At 35.2% G+C, this 12,834-nt stretch overlaps 4 protein-coding genes across 4 annotated transcripts; 3 read left to right on the top strand and 1 right to left on the bottom strand.

The window, feature by feature from the left end:
- The first annotated feature begins 1,100 nt into the window (after nucleotides 1-1,100).
- LOC137041511 (spermatogenesis-associated protein 45-like) lies at nucleotides 1,101-1,727 on the top strand. Its single transcript, XM_067417896.1, has 2 exons — nucleotides 1,101-1,473; nucleotides 1,589-1,727. Exons 1-2 carry the CDS (start codon nucleotides 1,233-1,235, stop codon nucleotides 1,606-1,608), a joined length of 261 nt encoding a protein of 86 aa, XP_067273997.1. The 5' UTR covers nucleotides 1,101-1,232; the 3' UTR covers nucleotides 1,609-1,727.
- On the bottom strand, nucleotides 1,681-5,856 carry tatdn3 (TatD DNase domain containing 3). Its single transcript, XM_067417893.1, has 10 exons — nucleotides 5,714-5,856; nucleotides 5,256-5,288; nucleotides 5,092-5,165; nucleotides 4,783-4,864; nucleotides 4,623-4,685; nucleotides 3,713-3,822; nucleotides 2,713-2,768; nucleotides 2,519-2,631; nucleotides 2,113-2,193; nucleotides 1,681-2,016 (listed from the first exon to the last, which is right to left on the bottom strand). Exons 1-10 carry the CDS (start codon nucleotides 5,768-5,770, stop codon nucleotides 1,885-1,887), a joined length of 801 nt encoding a protein of 266 aa, XP_067273994.1. The 5' UTR covers nucleotides 5,771-5,856; the 3' UTR covers nucleotides 1,681-1,884.
- A 179-nt stretch (nucleotides 5,857-6,035) lies between these two features.
- Nucleotides 6,036-8,300, top strand: nsl1 (NSL1 component of MIS12 kinetochore complex). Its single transcript, XM_067417895.1, has 6 exons — nucleotides 6,036-6,211; nucleotides 6,711-6,789; nucleotides 6,897-7,024; nucleotides 7,518-7,572; nucleotides 7,685-7,752; nucleotides 7,927-8,300. The coding sequence occupies exons 1-6, from the start codon at nucleotides 6,044-6,046 to the stop codon at nucleotides 8,164-8,166; spliced, it is 738 nt and encodes a 245-aa protein (XP_067273996.1). The 5' UTR covers nucleotides 6,036-6,043; the 3' UTR covers nucleotides 8,167-8,300.
- Nucleotides 8,301-8,858: 558 nt separating this feature from the next.
- Nucleotides 8,859-11,575, top strand: batf3 (basic leucine zipper transcription factor, ATF-like 3). The gene is made up of 3 exons (XM_067418657.1): nucleotides 8,859-9,155; nucleotides 9,398-9,502; nucleotides 9,717-11,575. The coding sequence occupies exons 1-3, from the start codon at nucleotides 9,081-9,083 to the stop codon at nucleotides 9,900-9,902; spliced, it is 366 nt and encodes a 121-aa protein (XP_067274758.1). The 5' UTR covers nucleotides 8,859-9,080; the 3' UTR covers nucleotides 9,903-11,575.
- Nucleotides 11,576-12,834: the final 1,259 nt, after the last annotated feature.

The raw sequence follows: 12,834 nt of genomic DNA, 5'->3' as shown, positions 1-12,834 counted from the left end.
ATAGAAGCACAATGCAAAAAATTAGCCTTTAAGTTAAACAACATATTTGTACACTTGGAAACAAATTAAGTAGTCTAGGCCTAGGATTTTCAATGATCAGATAACGCAATTTGTCCAGTGTTGTAGGCTTGCCTATCATATTTTCCCTACGTTCAAAGCACTTTTCAAAATTACCCAATATGTGCATTGGTAATTCAAATTAAACTACTAGGCTACTTCTTTGTAGAAGTAATAAAACAGACATGACATTTACATCAGAAATAAGCTGGAGGACCTTTGATGAACTTGGAAGGCTGCTCTTTAAAGAGTTAGTTCACCCAAAAAATAAAAATCATAATTTACACACCCTCATGTCATTCCAAAACCATAAAAGTTGTGTTAATCTTTGGAACACAAATTAAGATATTTTTAAAATTCTCAAATTTTGTCCACCCATTGCAAGTCTAAATAGATCATTTTATATGATATTTAGGATTTTGATTATATAAATAATGGTATGGATTACTACTACAATCACTTTGTACTTTTGAAGCTTGAAAATGTTGATTATCTAGAGATTATAGATTAACAAAAAATTATGAGAATATTTAAAATATTTTCATTTGTCTTCCAACAAGGACTTGGAAGATCGACATGGACAGGTCTTTAGGTTGTCTTTTTTATGGTGGCTCTCATAGAAATACACCCCATTGCCATGCATTAAATACTAACAACAGTTGTAGTTAAAAATCTTCATGTGTTCAACTGAAGAAACAAACACACCATCTTGCATGCCTTTGGGATAAGCAGATAAACATCAAGTTTTCTTTTTTGGGGCGCACCCTTTAAGCCTATTGATTTTGACGTTTGTTTTACATTTTGCTGTACAAGTATGCGTTCTTAAGTGCAATTTATATTTTATTTTACATCAAGTGCTGAGGCAAGAAAAACAAGAAAAACTTTTGATGCATTTTATACACATTTCTTTTATAGCCTACTATAGGCTATCAGTTAAATGTTAAAATAGATAGATAATTAATCCTATTAATAGAAAATTACCTGCGTCCAAATATAATCATCTGCAACACAAAGGAAAAAAACACGTCCTAAATTAAAGTTATAACTTGGTCAGACATTAGCCTACGTATGCTCCATGCGTGGTTACCATGGTTACTTCTTTCTAAACATTAACGACAGGACTGGTGGCCTTAAGCTATTTCGACGTAACAAATAGCCTACGTATAATTTATAACATGTCAAAATCAAAGCAAAACCAACTGTACGAGTTGAATATGCAGAGAGAGACGTGGTGTATTATAGAGAAATCCAGCAGGTTTTGGAATTTACCTGAAAGAAAACACTTCCGTTGTCACCTCAGGAACAGCTGCGACATCAGCGCGCTGCAGACTGGGCATCCCGAGCAGCGGTCGTCTTGGAGGAGCAGCGGCGACAACACTACGACACATCCCGAGCGAAGACATTTCGAAGACAGCTGTAAGATGAGCCTCAACTTCGTTTTAAACCAGCTGTACTTCAAACAGCATTATGGTAACATTTCGCTTGCTTTATTTTGATATTTTACTTAAAATCCTTACTTTTATCCTTCCAGATAACGCTCACCTGGTGTGAGGAACTGCAATCAACCTTTGTGCAGAGCAAATGTTTTTCTCCAGACAGCAATACACAAATATAATGAACCAATCTGGCCAATCTTGTAGTTTATTTATTTATTTTGCATATATATAGGCTATATAAAATAACAATTATGTTATAAAGTCAAAAATATACTTTTGTAATTTGCCTGTCATATGCTTGTTAAAACCTGTAAGAATACCTTTCTTTTGAAAGAAAATATTGTTTTGAGTGAGCTCATTATTTAAAAAATGAAATATGATAATATTAACTCTAGGTTTTTAACTTTGAAAACAATCGAAGGGCGTTTTGTGTTGTGACTTCCATAACTACACCTGAAGATATTCCCTTAACTTTTGCAATGTATTCACAGATGATCGATATGTTTCCAGGTTCATTTCTTACCTAGAGCAGTAAAAGGAAATACACAGGCAGTGAGATTCAAAACATCTCAGTCATGAAGAAAATCTGATTATTATAACAGGTTACTATAGGACTTACATGCTTATCAAGCCCCAAGGCTGGAGAGTCGGTCTCAAGGCAAATGTGTTCCAGTGGAATCTGTCTGATTAATTTCACTCTCTGCATTTAAAGTACAGTAAGAATATATTAAAGAAAACAAAACTCTCTTTCTGTCACAAAGGTCCATATACACTCTCAGAAGAAAAAAAGGTACAAAATGTCAAAGCGGTGATACCCTTTTAAAAAGTACACCTTTGTACCTAAAGATTTATGAATTATTGTTAAAACATATTCTGTGTATGGGATGTACTAATATTTAATATGTGACGTGGAACAGGGTCATCCGAGATTCTTTAATATACGTTTCATGTCTTTATTGCATACTTGTCATACATATTTATGACTTTATAGCAGCATGGTAATTAAAAGATAATCCTTATCCAACCTGCTCGTTTTTGCTGACAGCAGGCGGAAAGGAGAAGAAGAATCCAGCCTGAACCCCTTCCATGGCAACCGATGGCTTCCCGGCAAAATTATGCAACAATGCTTGTCTAATCCCTGAAGACATAAAATCAGAATTACGCAAGAAATTCAGAAAGGTCAAAGAGACACAATGATTTGCTGGCTGGTAGCTTTTACCTAGTTCTTTCATTATGGCTATGGTAACCTTGGCTGCTGAGCGGGAATGTACATTCCTTCAAGACAAGTTAAGAACATTAAAGAGATATATACTGTACATACAGTATCTTGCTATGCCTGGGCTCCAGACTAACATTTGAGAGTCCTACAGATGGCACCAGTACTTAATCTGGTAGCGTGATTTTTTTGGGAATTGAATCATGAAATTACTATTATTTTGCATAAATAAGTGAAGTAACTAATAATAGATTACATGTTCATTTCTTAGAAATGCACATTTGACAGTAAAACACTGAACTTGAGTGTTTTATTTTACTTGTGTGAACTTGAGTGAACTTTACTTGTTTTACGAACAATGATAACAGTCTTATAGGAACATTTTAAAATATTTGTTTATACTTTATCATCACATTAAAATAATATTTCAAGTTTGAATCGCTGAAAAAAAAGTGTGAAGCACTTTAAAGTCCTTGATAAAAAGTGCTTGAATTTCACTCTCACAAACCTTAAAATTAATAATGACATTTGACTGTCTATTTCTGCCACAATACTATGGTTACAGTTAGCATTTCTACATTAAATCCAAGGTGAATGTTGGGGATTTGTGGACTGAAACATTCTATAACTTAGTTCATGGCACAGTGTTTTTATGGTTTCCACGTCAGCACTGTTTAATTTGATATCATTGGTTTATAACAGATAATTCTGTGCCAAATTTGAATGCTTCTCACCAGATCGTGCAGCGATGTTATTAATACTGCGGCGAGAAGTGCTTTCGTTTAATTTCGTTTGCTGTTTTTCATATGCAACCAAAAATTAGCTCTTATCAGTAGGGCAACAGTGCAACCTCTAACAACATTTACTCGCACAAGCAAGAAAAAAGGTCACAGAATGCAACCATTTTGTCGCAGTCTGGAGCCCTGAATGCAAAGTTATGTCAAAAAAGCCGGCTTGTATGGTTTCCTGTTACTCTCTAGTAAAATGTAATGTTGCCACTCACACAGGCAAATCCAGTTCTTTAGATATTTCAAGTTGTTTTTTAAAGACTTTTATCTGTTCATCACGCTCTTGATTAGTATTTGCAAACCAAGGGGTAAAGTCAAGACCAATCTGTGGAGAGAGAAAAAATACTGGTAAGCATAGATCATGCAAGAACTAGTGAGACTCAAGATTCAATCGACTAAAGCTTGGAACATACTCTGCAAGAACAAAGAAATGTGTTCATTTTTTTGAGGTGGCAAGAACAAAGTTCGTCCTTGGCAGTTCATTTCATACATCACGAGAAAAGCAGGTGCCGATCATCGGTGTTTCTCCGCATTAACCACGCCCACTTTAAATTTATGACCAATCACACAATAATTCTCGGACACCCACAAGAAACAAGTTCTGCTCAGGCGATGTGTCGAGAACAAGCTGCGAAAACACCCAAACCATGGCTGCGAGAACAAAATGCCGTCACTCCCAATTTTCTACCTGATAAAATATGTTGAGCTTTTCAAAACTATAAAAAATATTTTTCAGTAAAAAAACAACAAAAAACATGTTGCTACAAGATTTTAGTAATTCACTTTTTTTCAGGTCTAAAACTCAGAAAAAGGTTGTTGAGGGCATGAATTAAAATAAGAAATGTCAATTTCTTTTGTTTTTATAGCTTGTGTATATTTTGTTGTTTTGGCTTATTGAGGCCCCTTTGGAGGTTTCCAGAGCCTCCTTTACTTTTTTCCTCTCTTCTTTGGATAAATTTCACATTGCTTAAAAACAATTTATCTACTTCTATGTTACAAGACTATAGTGTCCATTAAAATGGTATAGAACCTGTTTGGTTTGGTAAGTGCTGGGTCAAACCATTCAAATAATATTTTAAAAAATCCCAATAGTCTAAAATATTTTTCCAAGACATCATACTTTACCTCTCCAACCGCAACAATATTATCTCTGTGCTTCTGGAACAAAGGAAGGAATGGCTCCAAGTCCTGTCAAAACAAAACTAAAGTTTTTGCACCAAAATATCATAATATAGCATATGAAGCACAGAAAGACTATCTATCTTTGTTATTTTGCAATATTTACCTGAACCTTGACACTGTGCAAGTCTTTTCCTGACTCTTGAAGGGGATGAATGCCAAAACAAGGGAACACAAAACCAGGATAGCTAAATAAAAAACATTAAATATTAGTAAAGCTGCATGTGTCCGGTGCTATGTAAGCATACGTGGTTTGCGTGTGCAACTGGAACTTTGTCATTCTAAAGGCAACATGGGGCTTTTCAGATTCAAGAAACTCCTCAGAGATAATGTTCTCATCCAAAGCTTTTGTTGATACATGAGATGTTGTGAGATCTCTCACGAGATACATCATGAGATGTTCAACTCAACTTACCTTTTTGACAACTGAATAACTTTCTCAAACTCACTGGCTCCCTCTGTAACTGCCACAAGAGCTTTCACTCCAGCCTTAAACAGAAGAGGTCATTATTGCAACATTTGAGGGTTGTTTTTTTAAGCTTTTAATGGTTTATTTTCTAAGGCTTGACAAAAGCTCACCTCTTTAGCCCTCAGTAGTACATCGTCTATGTCCTAGTGAAAAACATGAAAATTTCTGTAACTATCATTTTGCACTTGAATTTTGCTTGGTGTGGCAACAAACCCTTTGTCTGCATCTAGTTGATATTTATACCTATACAACAGTTTACATAAGACACTATATGAAAACATTTGTCTTTGATTATTGTAATTTCATTTGGTACAAAAAGTGACCTTATTAACTACAACTATACTGTTCCATGGCAAAATAATTCGATTAGTTCTGAACTACCAGTTGAAACAAACGTAAATCAGCTTAGACCAGCAAACAGGCTGGTTTAAGTGAGTTTTTTTAGTAGGGCTGTAACGTTAACACACATTTAAAAAGAGATGACAGATAAGATCATAAAAACCTGGTGGTTATTACTTTAAGATAAGTCTTTCGCAATTAAATTTGATGATTGCATGTTTCTTCTTACCTGTGTAAACTCGTTTGCTGATAGGTGACAGTGACAGTCAATGAACTCTCTAGCCATGATGACTTTAGTGTAGCCAATATAAAATATTTTGAGGATGTTTCATTTTCTCATCAAAAAATAACCTTGTTTTAAAACCACTCGTTTGGTTTTTCATGTTCTCAAATAAAGCATTTTCCCATCTGTCCGTCTCATAGACAGTAGGTCCGTCTTCATGATTGCGTGGAGGGTGCGGAACGCTTCTTCCACTGAAGTGTTTCTCAGGGTTTGTTTTTGTAGTAACACATCCTGCTTCCGTTTTTGTGTTTATATTGAAAAAAATAGGCGCCAGTCATGGAGGACGATCGTGCGAGTGTGGCGGATTTCAGAGTAAATGTCAAGTCGAAAAAAATAGTTCGTGATCAGCTTGAAAAGTATAAAGACTTATTTAAAAAGTTAATCGATGGCCAATGCCATATTTCTCAGGAAGATAAGGTCAAGCTGTTGCAAGAAATGGTTGTGGTAAGTCTAACGTTGGTGTCATAAAAGATAACGTTATGCCAGTCGAATTATGCTTGGCCTTATCAAGTTTACCATAGTTTTAATACATTAACACCATGTTTTTTCCTGTGGTATTTTGTGGTAATCAATTAGAGGAGTTAAGTTGCTTATTACATCGACTGTGGTTAATTCTACACTTAGTTACGAAAATAAACCATTGTTTGTTTCCCTACAAATAAAAACCTTGGATATTGTATATAAACCTTGATGACCACTAAGTTAATTAACCTTATTTTCTACGCTAACCATAGTCTAACTATGGTAGTAAAAATGGTTATACAAATGGTAATCAATCTGCCAAAAAACAACAACATGGTTCCTACACTTTTACTATAATAAAACCATTGTTAATTTTAATAAGGGTAGCTGTTTAGGCTCAACTCATTTAGTCAAATGTGTTTTTCAGTACATCGCCATGATCTTTGTTTTTTCTTCCATCCACCATATTTGTCTCTTTTAGAATTTTGAGTTCACAGTACAAGAAAATATAGTTATCGGTGGCTTGTCATGGGACGATGCGTCAGAGGAACATTGTGACGGTAAGTTACTGTCACAGTCTCAGAGAACTTATTACAGCAGAGAACTTATTTTGCAAACTAAAGGCAATGACATTATGAACCATTGTTTTTCTTGTTTAAATATATAGATTATGAGAGCACAGTAAATGACATTCTGGATGAGAAGATTGTAGAGACTGCCTGCAAACGCAACTCTTACCCTAAACAAATACGCAACCAAGTTGTACGATCATTAAGAGCAGAGAGGAAACTTTTGGTGAGACAACTCCATTACACGAATAATTATGAATTACGAATGATTATTATAAGTCTGTGTGTGTATCATATATATATATATATATATATATATATATATATATATATATATATATATATATATATATATATATATATATACACACACACACACATTTGACTTAGGAAAACACAATCAATTGAACAATTAATGAAATAATAACAACAAAAAAATATTAGTCTTAATGGGATAATGTTTTTATTAAAAAAAAATATTAATTTGGAACTATTTGGGAACACCCATCATACTCATTTTGTTAAAAATGTAGATGTTCTGCCTCTGGCCACTAGATGTCCTAATATATTCAAAAATGAACTACTGTGTTTGCTGTAACTCGTATAAGACACTGAGTGCAATACACTTTGATGTTTTTTCTGACAACATCTCAGCTTGATTTTCAAAAAGACTGTGTGAATGTAACTTATATGTTATTACTGTTTCTCCATTATTTTAGGGTTTGTATGAACAGGCAGTGAAGCCACAAGACATAAAGCCGGATACAGCTCAAGGTGTGTGCTCCATCCATCCATTTGTTTTTGTTTTTTTTAGAAAAGTTACATTGTGCTTCAAAGAGTGCTTTATGCAATATTAATAAATGCATTTTAAACATTGTTTATACAGACACTATCATCAGAGATGTATCAGCTACAGTACCTACAATGTTCAAACAAGCCAGTACGGTTATGAAGGTACAAATCAATGCTATTTACCTTTATACAGTGCTTCTGAATTGCATGTTAGTATGTGCTTGTCCGTTTAAGCTCAACAGTCTTTAAGTATACTAATGAGCTGAAAGTATCTTTAATAACTATAGCCAAAAATACATTTTTATTAACATGCACCATTTTCTTCATTCTGTTCAGTCTCTGAAAAGTCTGAAACGGGCAGCTGAAGGCTTGCGTCAAGTTCTTGACATGCAGTCTTCAGCGGAGACAGTGGAAGTCTACAGAGAAGTGTTCGGTAGCTCAGTAGGAGATACCTGTCCAGACCTTCACCACAGGCTTCCTTCCAGCATCAAAAGAGCTGCTTCTGATTCAGAATACAGTGCAGACTATGTCCCTGCACCAAAAATCATCCAAAAGACTGATGCAAATGCAATTTAATGTGTATATTTTTGTACATTTGTTTGGAAATGGAGAAGGGCCGTATATGAGTGTATTTGCACCTGTTACTAAATATGTGTTTTGTATGCTGATTCTTAACCATTTAATGTAAATAAATATTCTGGTCAGAAAGACTTTGTGCGTACAGAAAATAAGTGTTTAACCACTTTCTTTTTCCATTAAATCTTATATATTACATTTTTAGAGAACTATTGTGCTGGTGTGGTCCAGGTCCATACCACAAGGTGTTCTTGGTTTACCAGTATTGGTTTTTTAACTGGCACTTTTTTTAATGAAACAAACAGGCCAAGTAAACATTGATTGAAACCCTTTTTTACACCTTGTCTCATTTTCTCCAAAAGGGTGGAGGAAGGCATGTACAGTAAATCCAAAATGTATTAAGAAACCTTCAGCATTTTAACACATTTTATTTGCTATAGTTTAGAAAATGGTAATACAATATGACAAGGACTCAGAGTTAAACTGTCAGAAAAAGTAATCTTGATAATGTCCGATAACTGATAGAAAGGTATGTATGGATTAGAGTCATCCAATCAGCTTTTAAATATAATATAAGTACACAATTAGATAATACCTATTTAGGTCAACCAATTACCAAGCAATGCTTCATTTTGTTTTTAAAAAAAAGTTTTAAAAAGCACCGGTCAAAATGGTAATTTCGTGGAATGACCCAAACGCGAAAATAACACACCGAGAGAAGTTACTGGCGTTCTTGAGAGCACCACGTGACTTCAAAGAACATCCGCCGATGGCATTTGCAAGAAATTTCTAATGTCACTGTAGCACGTTGACTGACAGTTTGAAAATGTCTACCTTTGCGCTAATTAATTTGCTTTAATTTTATATCCAGTGGACTTAAGTCTTCATTGCTCTTGTGCTCTCCTGCACCTGTCATGTCACTTTTCAATTCGACAAGTAACTTTACGCGCAGTGATGCTCCGTCTTTACGGTTGTTTCGAAAGAGTGAGGTATGTTATTTGTTTATGCTTGTTTCCTTTCTTTAAATAATTACAAACATATAAACAATGTTATGAATGAAACCATCCGTGAAAATGTAGTCTGCATAATTTAAAAACTGGCTACTAAGTCATCTGTGCTACTGCTACTCAAAATTATGTTGTGGTTTACTAATACGATTATCCTGCAAAGTAATGTAAAATGTTCAAGTAACAACACAGCATAACTCCTACAACATATGATTATTATTCAGAGCTCTGATGATGATGAAAAAAGGCTGAAAAGGAGAGAAAAGAACCGAGTTGCCGCACAGAGAAGCCGCAAACGACAAACCCAGAGAGCTGACGAGTTGCACGAGGTTTGCAACCTGCATATTACATATTCTGTTTATAGAATGTAAAATATGCTGATTTCATCATTTGTTCTTTTCCGTAAACTGCAGCCATCAAGTTTATTTGCCCCATACAGACATGTTGACAATTGTGGGCAGACATTGGAAAATACACCAAATGCACAGTGATGGGCATGTGGTTAATGTGGGTTCTTGACATAATGATATTTTGTGTAACCAGGCATATGAGTGTCTGGAACAGGAGAACAGCCTGCTGAGGAAGGAAGTCCAGCTTTTGGTAGAGGAACAGCAACGCTTAACAGATGCCCTCAAAGCCCATGAGCCTTTGTGCCTTGTCCTGAACTGTGGTATGACCTCCACAACAAGGTCCACGGGCACAGTGCCACCTGAGTTTATGTCTAGATAAAGACATTCACATCGGATGCACATGATGTCTGAATGTCCATTTTAGGATAAATTAAGCATCTTGTTTGCAAGTGATTCATGCATGCATATGCTTTTTATTCTAAAGTATTAACCCGTGAGCTCAGTATGCAGTTTTCCGTTAACATGCACTTGAATGATTAATTCATGCTTAAACTTTCTCTTTTGCATTTTGACAGGTTTTGTTCAGAATACAGAATTTCTGTAGTCATATGTTACTTTTCCCAGGGTTGTGCCTCAAGTGAATAAATCCACTTTTGGTATTTACTGTGATAGAGTCAAAAGCCACAAACTAAACCATCTATACCAATTATTGGGCTGTGAATGAACGACATGCGAGAATGGACTTCCGCTTAATGAGAACCTGTCTGACCAAAATACCAAAGGTTAGTTTCAAAACTCTGTTACTGCAGGTTTGTTATAGCTGCACTATTAAAAATAGCCACGACAGCTTAATTAAAATGTCAGTTTTACTGTTCTGTCTTGTGTGGTTATGTTTTGCTGTGGGTGTGTATTGTAAGTATTAGAAGAAGAATTTTATTTTAATAAATAAATCACTCCGTTTATATACTCTGTGACGCAGATGCAGATTGAAATCCTGTAATAGTGATACAATTTCTATTAAAATTAGGTCACAATATCAGAAAAGGACTAAAAGAGTAGTATGTTGAAACCATATCTGGGGGTGGTTGCGGTAAGATGGTGGTCAGTTTTTTTCATAATGTATCGCTTCCTCAAACCCGATGGACTTACCTTCCTAACCAGTGCAGGGTACATACTTCTATATTTCTCTTCCAGTTTTCTCTTCTCTTCTGAAAAGTCCTAGAGTTCCACATGGATCTATTGACTTTCATTTTAAAACATTAAAACCAAAGTTAGTTAGTTTAATTAGTATGATGCTAGCGGACATCATGGAATTGTTTAGAATGGCTTCAGAAAAAAGTATTGCTTTAGTTTTGATTTGGAAATTTAAACAAGTTTTAAATGCAGCAATTACAATGTTGCATAGCCTCATGATACTGTTTGCAACTATATAAAAAGTTAATATTTTATACATGAGGCATCAAAAATAGTTCTTATGTATATTAGAACCTGTATAAATCCAATGGCAATGACACTAACACTTCTATTAACTTTCCGGTCACAAAGGTCTGTCTTTATTCCTGGATTTGAGTCTTTTACCTCTTCCCCAAATATCAGAGAGTTTCAGTAACAGAAGACACAGAGCAAGTTCTGTGAAAATGTCTTCTTTGGATGATTTTTTTTATTTTATTTTAGAGAAGTGGTTCTTCACCAGGGGGCCGGGGACCAATGGGGCCCTTAGCAAACATCTAGAAGGGTCCTAATAAGTCTTAAAGTTATATACATTCAGTTATACAGTCTAAATAAACTAGGGCCCGCAATGTAGGCTACTTTGATTTGGCTACCGCCATGTCATGAGGGGAAAATCTTAGGGTTAAAAAAAATATATATATATTTAAAAAAAAAAATCTTTACTGCCATTGAAGTAGATGCCATTGTGCAGTTTATTCAGAACTAGCCTACTGTTTATTTCATCAGTTAAAGGATTAGTTTACCCAAAAATGAAAATTCTGTCATTAATTACATACCCATGTCATTCATCACCCATAAGACCTCCATTCATCTTCAGGACACAAATGAAGATATTTTTGTTGACATCCGATGGCTCAGAAAGGCCTTCATTGACACCAATGACTTTTCCTCTCTCAAGACCCATAAAAAGGTACTGAAGACATTGCTAACAAGTCTATCTCACTACAGTGATTCTACAATCATTTTATGAAGAGACATAGGGACATAAGATAATAGCTTTTGTGTGCAAAAAAAACCTAAATTGCGACTTTATTCAACTTTATTCTTGTCTTCCGTCTGGGCCTCTGACGTGAACTCATGAAGCACCACGACGCATGTGCGAGAAAGTGACGTAGGCATTTAGACATCAAGGAAATGCACACTTTAGCACAATTTTGAGCACTACGCTGAGACCTAAAGTACATCTATCTAGAATTCAACAGCTTGGATACAGCGTGTCTTATTCTGCTTATAAACAAAGTTCCTCACTTCCGCCAGCTCTACGTATTCTCGTGGTGCTTTGTGGGTTCACGTCAGAGGCCCAGACGGAAGACAAGAATAAAAGTTGCTATTTATTTATTTTCTTGCACAAAAGCTATTCTTGTCGCTTCATCAGATGATTGTAGAGCCACTGTGGGGAGATGGACTTGCTAACAACGTCTTTAGTGCCTGTTATGGGTCTTGAGAGAGGAAATGACATTGGTGCCAAAGGAAGCTTTTCTGAGCCATCGGATTTAAACAAAAATATCTTCATTTGTGTTACAAAGATGAACAAATCTTAAAGTTGTCGAACGACATGAGGGTAAGTAATTAATGACAGAATTTTTGGGTGAACAAACACTTTAATATGCCATGGTAACAATTACTGTGGGCACTTCAAAATGATGACATATTAACATAACGGTTTTCGTTTCTCTGAATTTACAGTAGCTTTATTTTCATCCATGAGTCAAGATTCAGAGTGATCTGCGCAACCCTTATGGGCTGTTTAACACACCCATTGAGTGCCCTATCTGACTGAGAATGAGAGTGAAAGCAAAACCTACAATAAGAAGTATGTCTGAAGGAGGACTGCTTTAGGTTGAAAAAAATCTGATAATGAAAGTGCATTACATCATTTAATTATTATTTGTGTAAATAGTTATTACAGAGACTTACAATCATTCAAATAATCACAGAAGTACTGGGATAAAAGTTTATAGTAACACTGATGTCTACATAGCAATCAAAATAGAGCGAATCACCTAGTAAGGAGGCGACAAAATGTAAAAACGTTATTGAATCATTCACTCGAGATTCGTTCAAAAACTCAGAATCATCCA

The sequence above is a fragment of the Pseudorasbora parva genome, chromosome 15 (assembly GCF_024679245.1).
Source record: "Pseudorasbora parva isolate DD20220531a chromosome 15, ASM2467924v1, whole genome shotgun sequence".
Lineage (NCBI taxonomy): Eukaryota > Metazoa > Chordata > Actinopteri > Cypriniformes > Gobionidae > Pseudorasbora > Pseudorasbora parva.
The sequence above is the reverse complement of the archived record's forward strand: the minus strand, read 5'-3'. Positions and strand labels throughout refer to the sequence as shown.

Excerpts from the sequence above, each read along its gene's own strand:
- tatdn3 (XM_067417893.1), bottom strand. The coding sequence starts at position 5,770 with ATGGCTAGAGAGTTCATTGACTGTCACTGTCACCTATCAGCAAACGAG. Across the intron at positions 5,166-5,255 it reads TACTACTGAGGGCTAAAGAG|GCTGGAGTGAAAGCTCTTGT; the intron begins GTGAGCTTTTGT and ends CTTCTGTTTAAG. Across the intron at positions 4,865-5,091 it reads GTTATTCAGTTGTCAAAAAG|CTATCCTGGTTTTGTGTTCC; the intron begins GTAAGTTGAGTT and ends TTTTTTATTTAG.
- batf3 (XM_067418657.1), top strand. The coding sequence starts at position 9,081 with ATGTCACTTTTCAATTCGACAAGTAACTTTACGCGCAGTGATGCTCCG. Across the intron at positions 9,156-9,397 it reads GGTTGTTTCGAAAGAGTGAG|AGCTCTGATGATGATGAAAA; the intron begins GTATGTTATTTG and ends ATTATTATTCAG. Across the intron at positions 9,503-9,716 it reads GAGCTGACGAGTTGCACGAG|GCATATGAGTGTCTGGAACA; the intron begins GTTTGCAACCTG and ends TTGTGTAACCAG.
- LOC137041511 (XM_067417896.1), top strand. The coding sequence starts at position 1,233 with ATGTCAAAATCAAAGCAAAACCAACTGTACGAGTTGAATATGCAGAGA. Across the intron at positions 1,474-1,588 it reads AAGACATTTCGAAGACAGCT|ATAACGCTCACCTGGTGTGA; the intron begins GTAAGATGAGCC and ends TTATCCTTCCAG.
- nsl1 (XM_067417895.1), top strand. The coding sequence starts at position 6,044 with ATGGAGGACGATCGTGCGAGTGTGGCGGATTTCAGAGTAAATGTCAAG. Across the intron at positions 6,212-6,710 it reads TGTTGCAAGAAATGGTTGTG|AATTTTGAGTTCACAGTACA; the intron begins GTAAGTCTAACG and ends TGTCTCTTTTAG. Across the intron at positions 7,573-7,684 it reads AAAGCCGGATACAGCTCAAG|ACACTATCATCAGAGATGTA; the intron begins GTGTGTGCTCCA and ends TTGTTTATACAG.